This window comes from Paroedura picta, chromosome 3 (assembly GCF_049243985.1).
Source record: "Paroedura picta isolate Pp20150507F chromosome 3, Ppicta_v3.0, whole genome shotgun sequence".
NCBI lineage: Eukaryota > Metazoa > Chordata > Lepidosauria > Squamata > Gekkonidae > Paroedura > Paroedura picta.
This window is the reverse complement of record NC_135371.1, coordinates 163,432,784-163,454,882: the sequence shown is the minus strand read 5'-3', so window position 1 is coordinate 163,454,882 and position 22,099 is coordinate 163,432,784. Positions and strand designations below refer to the sequence as shown.

Here is a 22,099-nt window from a genome sequence, read left to right as displayed (position 1 = left end):
CCCTTTCCGAAAAAAACCTCTATAGAGGGCCTCCACTTCCGGTCTGGAAACCAACCCGCCAACCACCCTGAAAGCCTCCAAGCGCTTTGATTCGCTAAGGCCGCCGTCGGTCTATCCCTTGCCATCTCTATGGCGACTGGTTCCTCCGAGAGGCGGCCGGAAGTCCCCGTCAGGACCCTCATGACGTCTCGGCAGCTCCACCAACCACGTCCGGCTTTGCGAGCGATGCATGCCGGTTCTTGTAGTCTGTGGGAGGGGTGAGGGCGGGCTTGGCTGGCCGGCTCCGTTGCATCAGCTGAAGCGTGGCTGGGGCTGCCGCCGCGAGCCGAGGACGAAGCGGAGGAGGTCGCAGCAGCAGCAGCATGAGGCTGTTCCTCAGCGAAGGCAGCCCCGGCGGGCTGAAGGTGCTGGCGGCCGCCAAGGCCACCGTCGCACCGGTAGAGCTGCAGTGGGTTCCGCACGAGGGTGAGGACGGGCCGCTTGCCTTTTCTTTACTGAGTTTGTATGGGTTTCCTGGTAGGGCTTCCGTATCTGGAGCACGCCTTGGCAGAAGTTCAACAGGTAGAGCCTGCCCTGCGGTTGGGAGGCAGCATCACTGGGTTTGTGCATGTGTGTTCTCGGGCTGCCTGAGCTTGATTTCTCCGTGTTGGTCTGAACGAAGCAGCAGGACAAAGTTTGCATCCAGGGGCACCAAATGCGGATTGGAAAATCCCTATTGTGCATGCATGCGAAAGCTTACCCCTTGAATAAAACTTTGTTGGTTTTCAAGGTGCCGCAGGATTCGAACTTTGTTCTGGGGGTGCTTTAAAGTCTACGTGCCAAGGGGCAATGTCAGGGGGACACCTCAGCCTCTATGCTCCTGTTCGTTGGCCTTCTAGAGTAAGTGTTTGGACCCCCTAGTTGTAGAAAAAGAAGCATTGGTTCTTATATGACGCTTTTCTCTCCCAGAAGGAGTCTCAAAGCGGTTTATAATCGTCTTCCCCTTCCTCTCCCCACAACAGACACCCTGTGGGGTGGGTGAGGCTGAGAAAGCCCTGATATTACTGTTCGGTCAGAACAGCCTTATCAGTGCTGTGGCATGCCCAAGGACACCCAGCTGGCTGCATGTGGGGGAGTGGGGAATCAAACCCGGCTCGCCAGATTAAAAAGCCGCCACTCTTAACCGCTACACCAAGCTGTGCAAAAAGAGCAGGAACCCTACCAGGAAAGTGAACAGCCGGGAAGGGGAAGCAACTTGGATTAGTTTATTCATTCAGAGCCATTTTTTAACCTACGTGTCCCCAGAACTGGACACTATGACAATAAAAACAACATCTAACGAAACATTTGTAATAACTGAATTGTCAAAGGCTTTCGTGAGAGGAGTCAACCGCAGTTGTGGGGTTTCTGATCTGTGTGGCATGGAGAGATTCCCATCTTGCCGTGTTCTAGCTCTGAAGATACTAGCCACAGTTACTGGTGAATGACTAGACCAGGGGTAATCAAACTGCGGCCCTCCAGATGTCCATGGACTACAATTCCCATGAGCCCCTGGGGCTGGCAGGGGCTCATGGGAATTGTAGTCCATGGACATCTGGAGGGCCGCAGATTGACTTCCCCTGGACTAGACCATGAACATGCAGCCCCGAAAACCCACAACAGCTAGTTAACAACTGAATCCACTGATCACTCCTGTCAAAAGCCCTCTTGAATAATTCTGCAACCTTACACAGCTCATGGAAGGAATTTGGAGATTTTCCTCATGGTTTCAAGCAGACTGTTCCGTAGAAGCGAGAGAAGCTGCTGAAAAAAGGACCAGATCGAGCTATGGCTAACTTAGCAACCTCATTGGTAGAAACCACCAGTAGGGGTTAGGGCAGGGGCATTTGCTGGCAGAGGCTCCTGGGAATTGTAGTCCATGGACATCTGGAGGGCCGCAGTTTGACTAACCCTGGGTTAGGGTATCATTTTAAAAAACTGCTACCATCTGCCAGGGTTTACCCAAATAGGGTGGATTTTCTAAATCAACTTTCTTGTTCCACGTCTGTTTGAAGTGATGGAGGTTGGAGGCTTTTAAACCGGCTTGGGGATGATAATTATGGAGCAAGGTGCAGGGATTGTTCTGGGGTGACTGGTCAGAGAAGTCTGCTCTTGTGTGTGATGCTGTTCTTGTGGGACAGGTTATGCTAACAACCTCTCTTCTGCAGCCAGAAACTTCCTTGTCAGCCTAAAGTCTGCCAGAGATTCTGTGCCTTGAGTCAACGCACAAAAAATAGATATTGAACAAAGTTTTCTCCGGTATTTAGTAGTGGGAAAACCATCCCCAACTGAATTACTGTTTCGGCCCACAGTTGCTCAAAATGTGGAAGCCCTACCAGAAAAAGTTGATAAGCCCCAGCAGGGCAAAGAACTTGGCAGATTTCTGTAGCTTATTCTGACAAGAAGAAGCTGGCTTAAAAGGTTATTGAGGATTTCCTAGGCTCTGTAACAAGGTTTATGGGTGAAAACGGGCTATGGATTGCAAGAAATCTCCCCCACATCCATGCATAAATGCACCTGCTCCATGAGTTTTTGTCTTACCGCAATGGCTACTTGCTCCATAATTGGAGGGGTGTTTGAAAATTGTGTTCTTTGTGAATGGAGGAAATACAGTAGCCACTTGGGTGGGGTGCCCAGGGTGACTTTTTCCCTCAACTCAGGTGTTTGTTTTGTTTTTCAACCCACTGACAGCTGCTGTGGTTCCGTTCCTCTCCCACCCACGGGTGCCAGCCCTGCTGTTGAAAGAAGGGTCCTTCCTCTTCTCCCCAAATGCCATTTGCCAGTGAGTATGGAGCAGTAGATGCTCAGTTTGTGTTCCCAGGACAAGTTGCTTCTTCTGGGTCCGTCATTTAGTAGAATAACATCATTGTCCCTGAAGCCCGGCCTCAACCAAAGACCTGGCAGAAGAGCTCTGTTTTACAGGCCCTGCGTAACTGAGGCAGCTTTGTCAGGGCCCTCAGCTCTCCTGGGAGCTCATTCCACCAGCTCGAGGCGTACTTCTCTGGGGCCTATATTAGTTCACTTGGAAAATGTCTACTTCACACCGGCTCAAGGTGTAAAACAACACAACAATATGGGGTAAAACATTACAGGTTCAGCTTGCTCGGCAGAATCCAACAGCTTTACCCATCTCTGCAATTTCACAAGCGAGCCCTCAAAAACAAAACTTTTATGAGACTTTCAGCAAGAAGGCATGAAAGATGGGCCATGGACTGGGAACACCTCCGGTCCATGGTTGCCACCAACTGAGGCATATATCTCTTCCGAAAGAACTGTGCCAGCCCCGAGATGAATTCAGATGTGTACATCTGTGCCCGATGGTTCTCAAGTGTTATCCTCTGCTTCTGTCTTCCAGGTATTTCTTCTCTTTATCCGGAAAAGAGATGAGCAGTTTCACCCAAGCGCAAAGCACTTTTGCCAATCAGTTGTTTGAGTGGGAAGCGACCGAGCTGCAGGTGGGTAAGCTGGCAACAGGGGGCAGTAGTGGGCATGCCTAGGGCCTCGTTGTGGAGGGCACAGGCGGAAAGGGAATGGTGGTGGGAAGTACAGTCAAGTCACAGCTGACTTTTGGTGATCTCGTAGGGCTGGGGTAGTCAACCTGGGGTCCTCCAGATGTTCATGGACTACAATCCCCATGAGCCCCTGCCAGCAAATGCTGGCAGGGGCTCATGGGAATTGTAGTCCATGAACATCTGGAGGACCACAGGTTGACTACCCCTATCGTAGGGATTTCAAGGCAAGAGACTTTCAGAGGTGCCATGGTCTGCCTCTTTGTCCAAACCCTGGTCTTCCTCGATGGTCTCCCATCCAGAGACTAACCAGGGCCGACCTTGCTTAGCTTCCACAATCTGACTAGGTTAGGCAAGCTTGGATCATCTGTGCTGGGGCACGTGAGCAGGAAAGATGGCATTTTTCAGGGATGATCTGAAGACAACTTCATTACTTAGCATGCATGGCCCATTCACCTGAGGCCGTGCCGGCTCTTACCACACTGCCAAAATATCCCTCGCTGGACGAAGACTTGTTTTTTGTACCCTGCTTTTTACTACCCAAAGGAGTCTCAAAGCGGCTTACGATCACCTTCCTTTTCCTCTCCCCACAACAGACACCCTGTGAGGGAGGTGGGGGCCGAGAGAGCTCTCAGAGATCAGCTTGAACAGGTCTGTGACTGGCCCAAGGTCACCCTGACATCACGCTGGTGATGGGGAACATGGCCTGCTGGACATTCTTATGCATAGCTCTCCAGGGTGGCTCTTATATACTATTCTTCTCATGTTAAGTGTGGATGCTGATTTCCATTCTTAAGCAGTTGCCACCTGGATTTGCACAAGTCTGATGAGCAACTGGAGAAGGAGAGGGAGAGACAAAATAACCTGGTCTTCGGTTTCCCCTCTTAGCCTGCGGTGTCTGCTGCCTTGTATCATCACGTGGTGCAAGGGAAGAAAGGAGAAGAGGTTTTGGGGATCGTCCGGCAGCCGCTAAACTACATTGATCAGACGCTTACCAAAAAGAACACCCCTTACCTTAATGGGGTAAGTCAAGTTGTCCTTGTAGGAGGATCGACAGGTCTGCCTAGGCCAGCCTTCCTCAACTTTTCTGCTATTGAGAAACCCCAGAAGTGGCACAATTGTGCAGAATTTGGTGGGGAAGCATAGCTGTGAACACGTTCACCCGGGGCCCCTCCCCTTCCCACCCCCTCCAGGCCCATCATTGGCTATTCTTGGAGGGGTGGGTGAATTGACATATCACCCAATAGACATTTAAAAATGTAAAAAATATATTAAGAATTAATTACCTCCCACCCATTCAGGAAACCCTTCCAGGGCTGTCAAGAAGCCCTGGTTGAAAAAGCATGACTTAGAGCTTGGTGGAAATACGAGGTACGCCAGGGGAAGGGCTGTGGTTCAGTGGTAAAGCCCCTGCTTTGCATGCAGAACGTCCCAGGTTCAATCCCCGGCATCTGTAGTTAAAAGGACCCGGCAGTAGGTGATATAAAAGCCTTTCCTGAGACCCTGGAGGGACAATGCTGGTCTGAGTAGACAATACGAGATATTGTGCGACTCTCCCCCTCCCCTGGAAAGTGCGCTTATTATGAGTAGACAATACGAGCGTTTGCTGGCAGGGGCTCATGGGAATTGTAGTCCATGGACATCTGGAGGATCACAGGTTGACTACCCCTGTTCTGTATTATCTAGAACGCAGATGCCCTGTATGTGTTTAAGTTGCTGTCCTGGGGAAGTTGGCCTGGCCAGGATCATACCTCACACCTAAAAACATCACAGCCCCACTGCATCAGCCCGGTGGTCTGTGGAGTCCACCATTCTATCTAACGCAGTGGCCAAACAGCCCCTGGGGAGGGACAACAGCAGGGCATAGAGGCTGAGGCCTTCCACTGGTTGCCTCCTGGATTTGGTTATAACTGGCCTAATATGCCTTCGTTAAAACCTGGATAAGGCTATTGTAAGATGCAGTTGTGGGGCTTTATTTGAAGATGATTATAGAAAACCTGATTTGGTTCCAAATGTAACAGCCAACTGATCAGGAAGTTAGCACAATGACTGCACAACACCAGTGTTACGTTGGCTCCTGTTTTGCTTCCAGGCATGATTTACAGGGCGCCACCAGAGCCTAAGATGGCTTGGGGTCAGAGGAAGTTCTCCCCCCTTATGAACCAGCCCAAGTTCAGATATCTCCCGGTTCCTTAGCCTAGGGCCCCAGAAGGGACTCTTCTGGTTGGCTGCCCCTAGATTGTGCGACTCTCTCCCTCCCCTGGAAAGTGCACTTATTATCTTTGCAGCCTTGAGGACTAGAAACTTCATTGCTGAAAAATAAAAGGTTCTTTGGATGCTGAATTTTGTGCACTTCTAGAAAACACAGCTTCAGTGCAGGATCTTTTAAGGCAGGAGGTTGTACTCCTTCTTTCTGACTCTGAGGTCAATATTCTGTGCTGTGGTCTGAAATGCCCCCCGTGCTTCCCTCTGGGGGACAGGGACCCCCCCCCCAAAGCAGCATGGAGATTTGAAGGACTGCTGTGGGGGGGGGGAACTGTCAAAAATCCCCCCTTGCCCCTTTTCAATAATGTCCAAGCCATATCACTACATCACATTTACAAGGTGTCATTTAACTGAAATAGTCGCTTCAACCAAGCTTTCTCATGGGTATTTTATTATTGGTTTCAATTTGATGCTACTGTCACTGAAAAGAAACTCTTATTTCTTCTTGGGGAGTGCACTGCAACCGTACAATGCCTATTTGGGCTGTCTCTTCTGTGCAGATAAGTAGAAATCAGTCGCTTTTGATCTTTTAATCCAGGATGCTGAGTCAGCAGTGGACGTCGTCTTCTGGGGAGCCCTCTTCCCTCTGTTACAAGACGGAACCGTATTGCCAGGTGAGAAATGCTCGCCAAGTTACGTTGTCCTCGAAAGCTCACATCTTGAATAAGTCTTTATTGATCTTTAAGGCGCTATTGGAGTTACATTTTGTGTGCTGTCAAGAAGTCACAGTTGACACTTGGCGACCCAAGACTGTAGGGTTTTCGGAGCAAGAGCCTGGAGAAAAGGAGGTTGAGAGGGGACATGATAGCCCTCTTTAAGTATTTGAATGGTTGTCACTTGGAGGAGGGCAGGATGCTGTTCCCATTGGCTGCAGAGGAAAGGACACGCAGTAATGGGTTTAAACTTCAAGTACAACGATATAGGCTAGATATCAAGAAAAAAAATATCACAGTCAGAGTAGTTCAGCAGTGGAATAGGCTGCCTAAGGAGGTGGTGAGCTCCCCCCCCACTGGCAGTCTTCAAGCAAAGGTTGGATACACACTTTTCTTGGATGCTTTGGGCTGATCCTGCGTTGAGCAGGGGGTTGGACTAGATGGCCTGTGTGGCCCCTTCCAACTCTATGATTCTATGATCAGAGTTGTTGTTATGCCGATGCCTTTCGCTGTGTAGCCACCTGAGTTGTCCTCGGTGGTCTTGCATCCAAGTACTGACAATGGTTGACCATGTTTAGCGTCTGAAATCCAATGAGACTGAGTTAGCCAGGGCTACCCAAATCCCACCGGTGTAATTTTTTGGAATATGGGAGCCCCTTTAAGAAGAGAACAGGGTTCAGTTCTCCACCCCTCTATATGACCTTAGGCCAGTCCTGTCAGAGCTCTCTTAGCCCCACCTCCCTCACAGGGTATTTGTTGGGGAGACAGGAAAGGTGGGCAATTGTAAGCCGCTTTGAGACTCCTTCGGGTAGTGGAAAGTGGGGTACAAAAAAACAGCTCTTCTTCTTCTGTGGATTCTTTGTGGAGCTGCCTTGGGATCTCTGCCTTCTAGAGGATTCTGAAGCAAGTTCTAGGATGTATCAGTGGCTCACGTGGGCCGTTGGTTAGCCCTATAAAGCCTTGGTGGAATGAATTGTGGTCTCTTTGTGGAATGAATTGTGGAATGAATTGTGGTCTCTTTGATGTTTTGAAGACGACCTGAAAGTCCTGAGGAACTGGTTCCAGAACATGAGCCTGAAGGAGCACTGCAGGAAGACTGTCGAAAAAGTGTGGACGCCCAAAGGGGTCCAGGAGCTGAAGGCCCACCTGCAGAAGCAACCCGGTCCCACCCTGGCCTTAGAGAAGCCTGCCACAAATGAGCCAAAGGTATGGTTCCCCTTCCTCCATGAGGCCAGGACCTGGTTTATGTGCACCACAAGTGGACGTTGTAAAGAGGATGGCAGACCGTACCATCTCAGTATGTGCTGCACAATTGAATGCTTCTCCCCTTTTTAAAGTCTGGAATTGTTTTTAATGGGGTTTTAATAGGGCTTTTAACATGGACAAATTGTAAGAGGGAAGGGAAGGGAAAATACATTGATAGATGGGAAGGAAGGAAGGAAGGAAGGAAGGAAGGAAGGAAGGAAGGAAGGAAGGAAGGAAGGAAGGAAGGAAGGAAGGAAGGAAGGAAGGAAGGAAGGAAGGAAGGAAGGAAGGAAGGAAGGAAGGAAGGAAGGAAGGAAAATACAAATGCACACAAAAACCCAGCAGATTATGGAAAAGGTTAGACCCAGACTTCCTGATACCTTGTTTTATATATGCAGAGAATAGGGCTACCAGGTACCACCTTGGCCTCCAGCAGGTGATGGGGGCGGGTGTTGGTTGCCAGATCCAGGTTGGGAAAATCCTGGAGATTTGGGAATAGAGCTTGGGAAGGACTAACTAGAGACCGGGGTCCACCTCCATAGAGTCTACCCTCTAAAACATCCATTTTCTCCAGGAAAACCGCTCTCCATAGTCTGGAGATCAGCTGTAATTCTGGGTGATCCCCAGGTTCTGCCTGGAGGTTGGCATCACTAGCAGGGAACAGGCTTTTGTGAAGGGAGGGATGTAATTTCCCCCCATCTGCTTTCCAGTGTGGTATAACCCAAGCCTTGTCCGGTGGGTGCATAACCTAGGCCTGAGCGCACATGAATGGTATTATTTTTATTTAAATCTGTCGATCACCTTTACTGTGAAATGGTTTGATTTCAGACCACTCTTTCTGGTAAAGGAAACCGACTACTCCACCTCCCCCCAACCGAAGCTCCTCTGGCCACCTTGAGCCTGAGGAGATAAGGTGGGATGTAAATAATTTACATTTTTATAAAATTAAAAGCTAAGCTGGAGCTTCTGAAAGCAGAACTGATTGTCCAGCTGGGTCCTGGCACGTTCTGGGCCATCGTGAAGATGCTTACGGTTCACACGTGGCTTGTGGGTGTCCGGTGCCTAACATCTGGGGAAAGCTCCGTCTGCAACACGTTTTAGATGCCTGTTTTTTTTTTTTTTACCGTCTGTCTAGGAAGAGGAAACTCTCCAGCGCCTGTCTGAGGAGGAGATCGCGGTGGTCGCTGACGTCTGGAGCAGAGGGACGGCGGCTCTCCCTAAGCCTTGGAAGCCCCAGCAGCCCGTGTATGTGCCTTGCAGGTGTTTTTGTGGCAGTGATACGAACCGAGCCACATTTTGCATGTAGCTTTTCCCCCTCCCCCTTCGGTCAAAATCATTTGTGCTGTTGATGCATAAAAAGTTTTAACTCATTGCGGGGAGAGATCCAAATTATCCCCCAAGGCCAGAGGATTCTTTCAAAATACTATTTTATTAGCTGCAGCATTAAAAAAGAGGGGGAGGGGCATTGGGTCATGTCTAAAATCCAGCATCCACACCGAGACACACTGGGTCCAGATTTTTATACAGTCCGAATAACACGGCCAAATTATGTCATTATCGAATTAACCACTATATGGAGGTAGATAAATAATTATCCAATCACCGCATGGCCTGCTTATCACTTTAGTTTTGTCCCATCTTTAAGCACCTGGTGGTGCGTGTCTTTGCTGTCCGGGCAGCTTCCCCCTCCCTTAGGGAAGCTGCCAAGGCCCCTTACAGATATCTTAGCCTGTACAAAGTTCACTCTCTATTTCTAATGGCAGGATGTTTTACAAGAGGGAAAACCCTGATGCCATCATTATGGGTATACCAGGGGCGAAGCCCGTTGCATTCAGGAATACGAGTGCTAGATTGGGGGGATGGGTGGAAGAACTTTGTGGATGGCCTCTCCCGCCCCCCAGGACCTGCAAAGGCTGCAGCCTGGAGGCCTCCAGGCAGGGAACTCACCGGCAGGGGCAGCTCTCACACAGCAGGGATCTGCAGCCTCTGAGCCTCAGAGGGAAGTGGAAGGAGGAGAGGGTGGTCAGGGGTGGGGGACGGAAGGCAATTGGCCAGCTGCTGGACAGACAGGCAAGCCAGTTGGAGGAGGCGGCACTCTGGGGCAGGACAGCCGCCCTGAGTGGGTGTTAAGAGCTGAGTGGCACTTAAGGCATGAGACACGCTCTTCCTCCAAGCCCTTACCGGAAATATATTATACGGAACACATATGCTATGCTTATTCTAGCATCTTCTCCCCCCCCCCATCCAGTACACCTTAATTAATGTATTTTCCATTTTAAAAGAGCCATACTAGAGATTGTACCGAGCCGCAATTGGAAGTCCCCTTTTATGTCCTTGGAGTCCAGCTTGTTCCTCCTAAAACCAAGGCACATTTTGCCCTCTGTGCTGATCAGGATTCATTCACATCTCTTCTCTCCCAGGGTGCCCGTGGAAGGCATGAGGAACGTGCTCATCACTAGCGCACTGCCCTACGTCAACAACGTGCCCCACCTCGGGAACATCATCGGTTGTGTCCTCAGTGCAGACACCTTTGCTAGGTAAGCAGGCCTTTGGTCGAGGTCGACCGGATTTGGCAGCACCTGCAGGGCCCCTGAGCCTCCCTCCCAGGAAACCATACACCTGGTCTGAGCCTTGGACCTGTCCAATTGGACTTGTTCAAGCTTTAAGCTCTGCTCACTCAAGAGCTGTGAAGAGAGGCACAACGGGTGCACCAGTTCCTCTCCATGGCTCAAGGGAAACCTCCAGTCCTTGTTGGCAGCCCTGGGCGCATTGCCTCACTTGCCTTGAAAAGGATTTTCCCGATTCTCTTCCAGGTACAGCCGACTGCGCAACTGGAACACGCTGTACCTGTGCGGGACTGATGAATACGGCACCGCCACGGAGACGAAGGCCATGGAGGAAGGGCTGAGCCCCCAGCAGATCTGTGACAAGTACCACGTCGTCCACGCCCAGATCTACCAGTGGTTCAACATCTCCTTCGACTACTTCGGACGTACCACAACAGCCCAGCAGACCAGGTTGAGGCAACTGCTAGCCAGGAGCATGCTAGCCCAGGGGAAAGGGGAGCAGGGAAATCCTTCCACCCCCCCCCTCCCCTACCCCTGCTTTTGTGGTTCTTAGGCCACCTTAGGAAAAAACTTTTCAATTAGAGCGAGCTTCCCCTCACTGGCGGTCTTCAAGCAGTGGCTGGAAAGATGCTTCTCCTGGATGCTTTGGGCTGATCCTGCATTGAGCAGGGGGTTGGGCTAGATGGCCTGTCTAGCCCCTCCCAACTCTAGGTTTCTATGATTTTAAGCAGTGGATGGATACTTATCCTCCTGAATGCTTTAGGCCTGGGGTAGTCTAACTGTGGCCCTCCAGATGTCCATGGACTATAATTCCCATGAGCCCCTGCCAGCGAATGGGAATTGTAGTCCATGGACATTTGGAGGGCCGCAGTTTGACTGCCCCTGCTTCAGGCTGATCCTGCATTGAGCAGGGGATGGGACTAGGTGGCCTGTCTGGCCCCTTCCAACTCTATGGTTCTATTATTCTAAGCCGCAGCTGGACAGAGACTTCTCCTGGATGCTTTAGGCTGATCCTGCACTTTCCTGGAGAGCTCAGTGTCACTGTCTTAGTCATGTGACAGTTGAGACTGTGGGTGTGCCACACTGGTCACTGTGAATGCTCCACATCACCTGCAAGAGCTCGTCTTGTGCTACAGGCTCAATGTGCCGGAGGTTGTCAGACCTAGGCTTTGCCCATTCCTGCCCAGTGGCCAATCAAGGCAAATAGTTTTGCCAGGAATTCTCAGCATTTGCTGCCTGCCTGCTAAGTCCTCTCTGACTCGATGGGGTCGCGAGGAGGAAGGGCTGTGAGACCATGGAGTCTGAGCATCCCTCTGCTTCTCTCTCGCACCTCAGGATAGCCCAGGACATCTTCCAGCGGCTGCTGGAGCACAATTACCTGCTGACGGAGACGGTGGACCAGCTCAAGTGTGAGCACTGCGACCGGTTCCTGGCCGACCGCTTTGTGGAAGGCGTCTGCCCCTTCTGCAACTACGAGGAAGCCCGTGGGGACCAGTGTGACAAATGTGGGAAACTAATCAATGCCACCGAACTGAAGGTAGGGCTGTCTCTGCAGCTATGGGAACCTAGGGCTCTATTGGAGGTGTGGCCAAACTGTGGCTCTCCAGATGTCCATGGGATCTACAACAATTCCCATGAGCCCCTGCCAGCATGCTGCTAGCTGGGGCAAGAATATGTTTTTCTCTGGTGCCTGAAACCCAGGGGCTCTAGTCCCCTGTACCAAAACATCTCCCTTTCAATCTCCCCTCTCTTGGCGATGGAAAGTGCTGTCACATCTCAGCCAACTGAGTTGTGAGTGTCCTGCATAGTGCAGGGGGTTGGACTAGATGACCCATGAGGTCCCTTCCAACTCTAGGATTCTATGATTAACTTATGGTGACCTTGTAGGGTTTGCAGGGCAAGAGATATTTAGGGGTGGTTTGCCGTTCCAAGCCTCTGCGTAGCGACCCTGCACCTCCTTGGTGGTCGCCCATTCAATCTTTAACCAGGGCCGACCTTGCTTAGCTTCTATGATGAGATTGGGTTAACCTGGGCCGTGAGTTAACAGGACCCCCATACTACCTACAGCCAATCCCCACTTGGCATGACTTGGGTGGCTAGGCTAGCCAAGTCTCATCAGTTCTCAGAGGTTAAGCAATGGTTAGTCCTTGGTGGGGCTGAGAGAGCTCTGAGAGAACTCAACAAGCTCTACCAGCACTGTGACTAGCCCAAGGTCACCCACCTAGCTGGATGTGGAGGGGAATCAAAACTGGCTTGTCAGATTAGAAGCTGCCTTTCACCTACTAGCTCATTCACCCATTAGCTCACCATCCTTCATAACAGTCGTAGCAGCCAACCATTTATACCTCGCTTTTCTCCCCATCGACAAGCCAAAGCCGATTACTGCATCGTTCTCCCTTCCTTTCTTTTGTAGCAACACTGCCCAGCATTTACACAATCGTTGAATTATTTCTTTCATTTATATTTTCCATTCATACCCCATCTTTCTCCCCAGTGGAGATCCCAAGAGGCTTTCCTTGTTTTTCTCCCCTCCGGCATATCCTCATTGCAGTCCTGTGAGGTTGATTCAGCTTGAGAGTATATGTCTGGCCCTGAGTCTTACCCGACAAGCTTCCGCAGTAGAGGTAGCATTTGAACCCGGGTCTCCCAGATTGTAGTCTGATGCTCTGAACCCCGACACTCTAAAGCAGGGGTAGTCAACCTGTGGTCCTCCAGATGTTCATGGACTACAATTCCCATGAGACCCTGCCAGTTTTTGCTTCAAAAACCCCCGGTCTTCAACCCCCGGTCTGTGGCCCGGTACCGGGCCACTAAGGCTATGGTACCGGGCCGCCAGCGGCCGCGCCTGCCTTCCCCCCCCCCGCAGCGAGAGGGGGGAAGAGGCAGGCGCGGCCGCTGGCACACCAGTGACGCAAACGCGCACTCGCAGAGCCGCCGCGCATGCGTGTTTGCGCCCCCTGCTGGCGAAAACGTGCACGTGTGGCTGTTCTGCGCATGCGCGTTAGTGCCACTTAGTGGCGAAAACACGCATGCGCGGCAACTGCGCGTGCACGTTTACGTGCAGCTGCTGTGGCCGGGCCGCCGGCTCTCTCCCACCCTCAGAGGTGGTCCCCGACTACAAGAAGTTTGGGGACCGCTACTCTAAAGTGCTTCGTGGACATTTCTCATGGCTTGAGCTGAGCACAGCCTGATCTTTCCCTCTCTGTCTCCTCCCGCCAGAAACCACTTTGCAAAGTCTGCCAGAGGACCCCGGTGGTGAAGCCCTCCCAACACCTCTTCCTTGACCTGCCCAAGGTGAGTCTCCGTGCGAATAACATTGCAAAAGGCACCAATCGCCTATTCTTGTTAACCAGGGGCGGCTAGCTCAGCATCTTGCCACAGACCCTCATTTGTTCTTTGGTCTCCCTGCCCCCCCTAGCTTGAAGAGCGCCTGGAGAGGTGGCTGACCTTGTCCCAGTCCACTGGGGACTGGACCCCCAACGCCAGGTTCATCAGCCGCGCCTGGATCCGTGACGGGCTGAAGCCTCGCTGCATCACGCGCGACCTGAAGTGGGGCACGGCCGTCCCGTTGGATGGGTTCCGGGACAAGGTGAGCAGGGAAGGGGAACAGAGGGACGTAGGGGAAGTGTTAAGGCTGTGTGTGCAAAGTGCCAGAGGGACTCACAGAAATGCAAAAGAGGAGTCACAGTTCATGTCCAGAATGGTTGAATCTCACCCTTGCCGAATTGCAATTTGACCCTTGGCGTTTGGAGAGGCTTCTAGCCGGCCATGAGTCACTGCCAGTCTCGCTTTAGAAACCGGCATTCTAAGATTAAGGATTGTGACATTGCACGGGGGAGAGGTGCCGCCCAGTTTTATTTCAGGCCAGATGTTGAGCAGGAGATGCGTTTGCCCAACATCCTGGCTGGCTCTTCCAGTTTGTGCAGCCGCCTTTCCTGTCTGCTGCCGTGCAACTTCCTCTTTCTCTCCTTAGGTGTTCTACGTCTGGTTCGACGCTCCCATTGGCTATCTGTCCATCACAGCCAACTACACCGACCAATGGGAGAAATGGTGGAAGAATCCCGAGCAGGTGAGAAGCTTGTTAATCGTGCAGAAGAGGCTGAGAGCGCCCTTGTAGAGGGGCAACTTTAGGGGGGAGTTGTCCAATAACTTCCTGTTTCAGGAATGCTGGCAAACCTTCCTTTTTTGCTGGTGCATTGGCGCTTATCAATGCCACTGGTGTCCTTTAGGAATCAGAGTCCTCCAGACTGCACTGCTTTAGATAAATACAGTTTTCATCCCTTTAAGGTTTTGACAATGCTACCTCCTAGGCCTGGCTAGCCCAGGCTAGTCTGACGTCATCCGATCTTGGAAGCTAAGCAGGGTCAGCCCTGTCTAGTATTTGGAGGGGAGGCCTCCAAGGAATCCCAGAGGAGGCAGACAATGGCAGGCCATCTCTTGCCTTGATGACCCTGTGGAGTTGGCCTGAGTTGACTATGACTTGATGGCCTCTGCTTTGCTCTGGGTTTTTTTATGCTGCCGATCTTACTGTTTTCGCATCGAGATGGTTTTGTCCCTCACAAGCTTCACTGTTGAACTTTTCACAAGTCATTTTGAGCTGTGACATTTTATTGTGACGTTTGCATTTTGCTTCCCCCCCTCATCCCCCCCCCATTTGTTAACTGTCCCGAGCAAGATTTTTGGAGCGGTAAGGGGATAAACCAACTTGTCTCTTTGTCTACTTTTTATTCTCAATAATGCATTCTGAACAGGATGCCGGTCCAGACAGAGTCAGCTTCTTCACTTTCTTTAGCAGCACTAACAATTGTTGAGTTCCACTGGGCCTGCAAGATGGAGCTTATCTGCTGGGCCTATGGCAGAGGCCAGCCAAAAAGTTAGACCATCTAATACCAGGCCCCCCTCCTTCCTTCCCTGCCTAATCAGCATCGCAAATGGTCAACCTGACTCACTGTGGCTTGAGTCTCAGTCTTTCACAAAGCCACCGTGGGAGGGATTCTTGTATCTACCAAGCCTCTGGGTCAGCCAGTTCCGTCCTTCTCCCCAGGTTGAGCTTTACAACTTCATGGCGAAGGACAACGTCCCCTTCCACAGCGTCGTGTTCCCGTGCTCGTTGCTGGGTACCGAGGAGAACTACACCTTGGTCAGCCATCTCATCGCAACAGGTACAGCCACGGGGAGCTACCTCGATCCCACCTGTCTCTCCCAGAACATTGTGGCTTGGAGCCACGCTGTGGGTCATCCACAGTCTTGCGTACCTGTTACAGTTGATCTCCAGACTTCAGAGAAAAGTGCTGCTTGGGAGGGTGGACTCCATAGCATCAGACTCCCCTGAAGTCCCTCCCTGCCCCAAATCCCACCCACTATTGGCTCCACCCCCAAAGTCGCCAGGTATTCCCCAGCCCAGAGCTGGCAGCCCCATCCAGACTACAGAGATCAGTTCCCCTGGAGAAAAGGGCTGCTTCGGAGGGGGGACTCCATAGCATTAGATGCCACTGAGGTCCTTCCCTGCCCCAAATCCCACCCATTCCTGGCTCCACCCCCAAAGTCTTTAGGTATTTCCCAGCCCAGAGCTGCCAGACCTCTCTGGTTGCCTTCTGTGAGGCTGTACAAAGCATCAAGTGATTCAGGGTATCTTTTTTCTGCATCATGGGAGCCCTGCGGAGGCCGTGCAGGTGGGATATAGAGACCCTCTCGAGACCCCTCCAACCTCCCGTTCTTTCCACAGAATACTTGAATTACGAAGACGGCAAATTCTCCAAGAGTCGCGGCGTCGGGGTCTTTGGGGACATGGCCAAGGACACGGGCATCCCCGCCGACATCTGGCGGTTCTACCTGCTCTTCGTCCGGCCGGAGAGCCAGGACAGCGCCTTCTCTTGGAACGATCTCCTGCTGAAGAACAATTCGGAGCTGCTCAACAACTTGGGCAATTTTGTCAACAGGTAATGTCCGCGGGAGAGACGGTGAGTGAGTGTGCGTGCTTTCCCGCCCGTCCACAATAAGAGCAACCTGATGGCGTGTGGTTTACAGAAGAAACAGGAAGCTAGGAAACAAAAGATACCTGTTGGGCAGTTTTATGGAAGGCTGGGCAGCCTGTTTGCTCAACCCACCAGGTGACTTTCCTGGTGGATTTGTTTTTGTTTCCTAGTTAATAGCCTTCTAAATCACACTACCAACAAAGCATGTTCAGGTTTCTAAGACCTACTCCAAAGCTTTTCCTTTTCTCCTATGCATTTTCTATATTTAAAAATAGGGTTGTTGTTTTGTGCTCGGCTTTTCACTACCCAAAGGAGTCTCAAAGTGGCTTACTGTTGTCTTCACTTCCTCTCCCCACAACAGACGCCCTGTGAGGTAGATGGGGCTGAGAGAGCCCTGAGATTACTGAAGAAGAAGAGCTGGTTGTTAGATGCCTCTTTTCTCTACCCGAAGGAGTCTCAAAGCGGCTTCCAGTCACCTTCCCTTTCCTCTTCCCCCAACAAACATGCTGTGAGGGAGGTGAGGCTGAGAGAGCCCTGATATTACTGAAGAAGAAGAGTCAGTTCTTATATGCCGCTTTTCTCTACCCGAAGGAGTCTCAAAGCGGTTTACAATCTCCATCGAAACGTTAAGGGGTTCAGCGGGTTCATAAAATGTGTTCGTTCTTCGTGCGTGTCACTTATCTACCTTCCTCCCCCCCTCTCCCAGGGCTGGATCATTCGTGTGCAAGTTCTTCGGAGGGCGTGTTCCCAACATGGAACTGAACCAGGATGACAAGCGCCTGCTGGCCCACATCGCTCTGGAACTGCGGCAGTACAATCAGCTGTTGGAGAAGGTTCGGTAAGTCTTCGGAGTTCCCGGCCCATGGCAGCTTCTAATGCAGGGGTAGTCAAACTGCGGCCCTCCAGATGTCCATGGACTACAATTCCCATGAACCCCTGCCAGCGTTTGTCCAACGCTTAGACTGCTTGAAGATGCAAAATAGGCAGTTTTCAACAATTTAAAAAATGTATAAAATTGTTTAACTTGTTATATATTTATACTATACTATGTCTGTTGTTTTATTCTGATGTCCACCCTGAGTTCACCAAGAAGGGCAGGATGTAAAAATGGGATATAAATAAAAGACGTTGGTAGATCACGAGCAGTAGCAATATGTTGTTTTAGAGAGAAGAGCCCTGACTTGTTTGGCCCAGCTAGCATGATCTCAGAGGCAGCCAAGCAGTGAATCTCCAGATGCCTATGGACTACATTTACCATGAGCCCCTGACAGCATGTGCTGGCAGCTTCTGCTAATTGTAGTCCATGGGCATCTGGAGAGCCACCGTTTGGCCACCGCTGCCATAGCTGATCAGACAAAAGGGTATTTAGAAGCCTGCAATGATGCAGACATAGAATAGATGAGCTTCATTTTACCTGAGTCGGCTTCTCCTTACCACTTCTCCCCCTTTCCATCTTGCAGGATCCGGGATGCCCTGCGCAGTATCCTGAGCATCTCTCGCCATGGCAACCAGTATCTCCAGGTCAACGAACCGTGGAAACGCATCAAGGGCAATGATGCAGACAGGTGAGTTGGTGCCCGAGTAAAAATGCAATGTGTTGCATTTGCTTTCTTTGAGTTGAATTTAGGGCACTTTGGAATACATGACGCTGCCTTATACTGAGTCAGACCCTTGACCTTTCAAGGTCAGTATTGTCTACTCAGCCTGGCAGCAGCTCTGCAGAGTCTGAGGACTTTCAGATTGCCTGATACTGGATCCTTAGAACTGGAGATTGAACTTGAGACTTTCTACATGCTGGACCATCTGAGCTATGGTCCTTTCTCTTACCTCTTGGGGCATTTTCCAGTTTGAACCTTCTGTTGGAAAACTCATCCCCACATTTGTCCCAGAGTCCAGCATCTCCATTTCCTGTGCCCTTCCATGCTTTTTAGATTTCTATACCGCCCATTTCTTTGCAGCTCTGGGTGGTTTACACAGAACATTATAACTTACATGAAACATTATGCAGACTATAACATCAAAACAAGTTTCAATAAAACATCAAAAGACTAGGACAACCTGAGACGAGACATTCACTGTATATACTCGCATATAAGCCGACCTGCATATAAGCCAAGGCTTATATTTTACCACAGTTTTACCAAAAAGTCTGGGCAAACTTATTGACTCGCATATTAGCCGATGGTGGGAAATGCTCCATCATCACAGGCTCTCCCATCCAGCATTGCCATTCCTTTTGCCATTGAAAGCAAAAGGGAAAAAAAGATCAGAGTCCCTCAGTCAAACCATTGATGTCCTACAAGCTGCCAGAGCAAGCTCAGCTTGCAGTAGACATTTGCAAAATGCAATGCAATGATTGGCTGGATGGAGCAGGCTTTTATTTCAATTAACGTATAAGCCGAGGAGGGCTTTTTCAGTGTGAGAAAAAGGTGCTGAAAAACTAGGCTTAATACGCGAGTATATAGGGTACCTTGAAACTAGAGGCCTGGACAGCCCTGCAAACAGAGGTGTCATTTTGTCGTTCCATGATGGGGACCACCAGCAGAGGCTTCCAGGGATGAGCTATAGCTGCATTCAGGGTGGCCCGTGACTAGAGTTAATTCCTCTTGCTGACCAGGAGTGTGTTGCTTTGCCAGGGAGCGCGCAGGCACCGTGATCGGCGTGGCCGTTAACATCTCCGCCCTGCTGTCCGTCATGGTCCAGCCGTACATGCCCAACGTGAGCACTGCGATCCAAGGGCAGTTGTGCTTTCCTGCCGATTACAATGTTCTGACCAATGACTTTGTCTGCACCTTGCCAGCTGGGCACCAGATTGGAACGGTAGGTGCCGGGGGCAGAGGCTCTAATACTGAAGGAAAAATAAGCAGTGTGGGGACGTAAAGAGCAGTTGTGCAGGATCCAACCGTTGGTCTGTTTTGCAGCATCCTCTTTGGCACAGTGACCAAAATGTGCTTCCAGAAGGTCTCCGATGCAAACCTTCCTCCACTTTTCTACTCTGAAACATCCTTCAGGCCACAAGAAACACCATAAGTGGTGCAATGGTGCAGAAAAGGGTTGGGAAGCATAGGTGTATTTCCAACAGAGTTGCCCTATTCGCTCCTGCCGCCAAGATAATTAGGTCTAACTATGTAAACAAATTGTGTAGTCCTAATAATTTTAATTCTGACTCTGTATCTATTAGTCAATTTTAGTCTTACCTACTGTCTCCTGTCAGGTGACCCCCCTCTTCCAAAAGCTGGAGAGCGAGCAAATCGAAAACCTGCGGAAGCGCTTTGGCGGCGGTCAGGTAAGGGGGAGTGTCTCTGTTCTGTGCCTCTCAAGCATCTTAAGTGGCAGGTGAAGGACTGTTAATCTTGGCGCAGGGTGCTCGTGGCGCGGTGACCCAAAAGCCCTTCTCCTCCCCCCTCCCCCCCCAGTTTCTTAAAATAGTTGGGTGTTTCCACATTCATGTAGGTAGCCGGAGCAGTTGTAGGAGACTGCCAGGCACAAAAATCGGTTCCCGGAAGATCTGCTTTTGCGGAGGGGAGGGGACAGTGAAGCAAAGTCCTTAACCCCCATCAGATGGGTAAAGAGAGGTGTTTGGCAGCTTTCCCCAAACCTGCCCCTTACTAAGAAACGTGTTCCCTGACTGCTGTGCAGTAGGCTTCCCAGTGCAGATATCTCCGCTGGACACATCCCTCCGAAATTCCTTGTTTGCTTTGGTTGGTCTATTCTATCTATAGCCTGGCTTTCCTTGCTGAGACTCAAGGCAGGTTAATATATTACATGTAAAAAGTACTGTAAAACAGTTAAATATATCTAACCTGTTGCTGCTCTTTTTGCTGGCAAACCTGCCTTCTCCTCGGTGCTTGTCTTGTGTGCCTCGGTTCATAGCTGCCTAGGCTACTTTCAGGATTCTCTCCTCTGACGTAGCACCTGACTGCTTGTCTCTCTCCTATCTCTCCCTCGTGGTTCTGGTCTCCTTCCCTTTCCTCCTCCTCCAGCTTGAAGACTTCCTCTTGAAGCCAAAGGTAAAATTTGGCTGTTTCCTGTGGACCTTTCTGATTGTCACGGGGGGGTGCCCAGGAGGATGGGGGTGTTCACTCTGGGTCCAGAGCAGGAATTCCCCACATTTCTTGAACCTGTGGTCATGTGGAATTATGACACAGTGTGGTGGGGGTTCCCCCAAAATGCTTGCCACAGCCAACCCTGCATCGTTCCCTTTTACCCCTTGATGCATTCCGGACTCCCCGAAAACCCAACATTTGCTTGTTCCAATGAAAGGGAGACTACAACCAAGCTCTGCATCTCCCATAACACCCATAAATTGTCCAAAGGAATTCACACTGCCCTGATTTCTGGATTAGTTTTTAGAATGGGGGAGGCAGGAACTAGCTAGGAGTCAGGCCTGTAAATTACACTTGGTTTTAAGAGCAAAGCCTTCATCAAAACAGCAACCTTGCCGTCCTTTCTCTGCCGTGGGGTACTGAAAAACACAGGGACCCTGACAGAGGGGTGTGTGACCCTTGCCCTAATTCCTTGTTTGCTCTTTGAATCAAAGGGCAGCATTCCTTATTTCTAACTTTAGCTTTCCCACACACATGTGGACTTGAGTCTGCAGAAGCAGGGGCATGTTTGCAGCTGCCCTCCACCAGAAGTCCCTATGATGTCATGGGGGAGAAGGGCCCCTAGGAAGGGGATTTGGGGTCATTTTAGGCTCTTGTGACACAAAAGTTGCGCTACACAGGCCGAAGTCCTGTGGATTAAAGTCCGCTCTGGTGCCATCTTCCTGCCGAAGAGCACATCTTCCAAGTAGTTCTGTTCAGTGGGTTTATCCCCCACTGACACACCTTAGTGAGGACAGTCAACAGGATGTTTTGGTCAAACTGCCATCATTCTTCTTCCTCGACCAGCAAGAGAGCTGAATTCAAGAGTTAAATTAGTCCTGTACGTTAATCACAGTCCTAGCCTAGTGAAGGATGAAACAGTTAGGGGGAGGGCTCACGGTTCTCTTTTTCTTCTCTTCCCTGTGAAGCAAAAAAATGTAGCAGTAACAGAAAAGGGAGCAAAGGTGCTTCAAGAAGAAGTGGCCAAACAGGTGAGTCTGTGGAGAATAACCTGTCCGCTGCTGGGCAAGTGGCAGCAGGCCTGGCGGTTTCGGCCATCCCCCACCTGACCGCAGCTAGGAGACCAGACGGAGACCCAAGTGGGGTGGTCGTAAGAAGACAGTGGAGCTGGGAAGGGTGAGGGGAACCCACAGGGCTGAAGACTTTGCCCTGCGATTTGGACGGAAAGATCATCATTAGTATAAAAGCCATAGTAACTTTGGAAGAAGAGTAGCAGGACAAGGCAGCTAAAGGATAGACACTGTGAGCATATTGTACAAGGGGCCCTGGCCCAGGCCCTATGAATTGCATATTCTGTAAGCTTTCCCATATCGCCCCATTTGAAGCGGTTTCATTTTCTTTTTTGCTTTTACGATCTGTGAGTCTCCATCCCTGTCAAATACTAACCCTCCGATTCCCTCTGATCCAGGATAATTTTGTGCGGCAGCTGAAGGCTCAAAAAGCAGAGAAGAAACAGATCGATGCTGCGGTTTCAAAGTTAACCGAACTGCAGAAGCAGCTCTGCTCCGTGGAAGGAAAGAATCCCGCCCCCAAGGGGAAAGTGAAGAAATGAGTTTGTGGGTAGCATCTCCCTCCAAGAGATTTTTAGGCCCTTGCCCTTTATTTAAGTACCCCCCAGGGAGTTTAACACCACCGAGCTGTTTTTGATGCGTTCCCTCTCCTATTTTGTAATGCGGGATAGACTGGGTCAGCGCCCTTTCAGGTTTACCTGGTAAGAAATAAATATTTTATTGTTTCATTAGACAGGCGGTACAGAAGCCA

The 22,099-nt window shown here is 50.6% G+C and overlaps 1 protein-coding gene across 2 annotated transcripts; it reads left to right on the top strand.

The window, feature by feature from the left end:
• Positions 1-255: 255 nt before the first annotated feature.
• Positions 256-22,079, top strand: MARS1 (methionyl-tRNA synthetase 1). Of its 2 annotated transcripts, XM_077329192.1 has the most exons (22): positions 256-465; positions 2,710-2,800; positions 3,374-3,473; positions 4,416-4,550; positions 6,331-6,406; positions 7,479-7,651; positions 8,826-8,935; positions 10,111-10,227; positions 10,504-10,707; positions 11,593-11,794; positions 13,477-13,551; positions 13,676-13,846; positions 14,231-14,326; positions 15,302-15,419; positions 15,983-16,196; positions 16,939-17,070; positions 17,693-17,797; positions 18,869-19,052; positions 19,447-19,518; positions 20,216-20,242; positions 21,247-21,309; positions 21,747-22,079. In XM_077329192.1, the coding sequence occupies exons 1-22, from the start codon at positions 363-365 to the stop codon at positions 21,888-21,890; spliced, it is 2,712 nt and encodes a 903-aa protein (XP_077185307.1). In that variant the 5' UTR covers positions 256-362; the 3' UTR covers positions 21,891-22,079. The 2 variants fall into 2 exon arrangements, with proteins under 2 accessions (XP_077185307.1, XP_077185308.1); XM_077329193.1 differs by lacking the exon at positions 20,216-20,242.
• Positions 22,080-22,099: the final 20 nt, after the last annotated feature.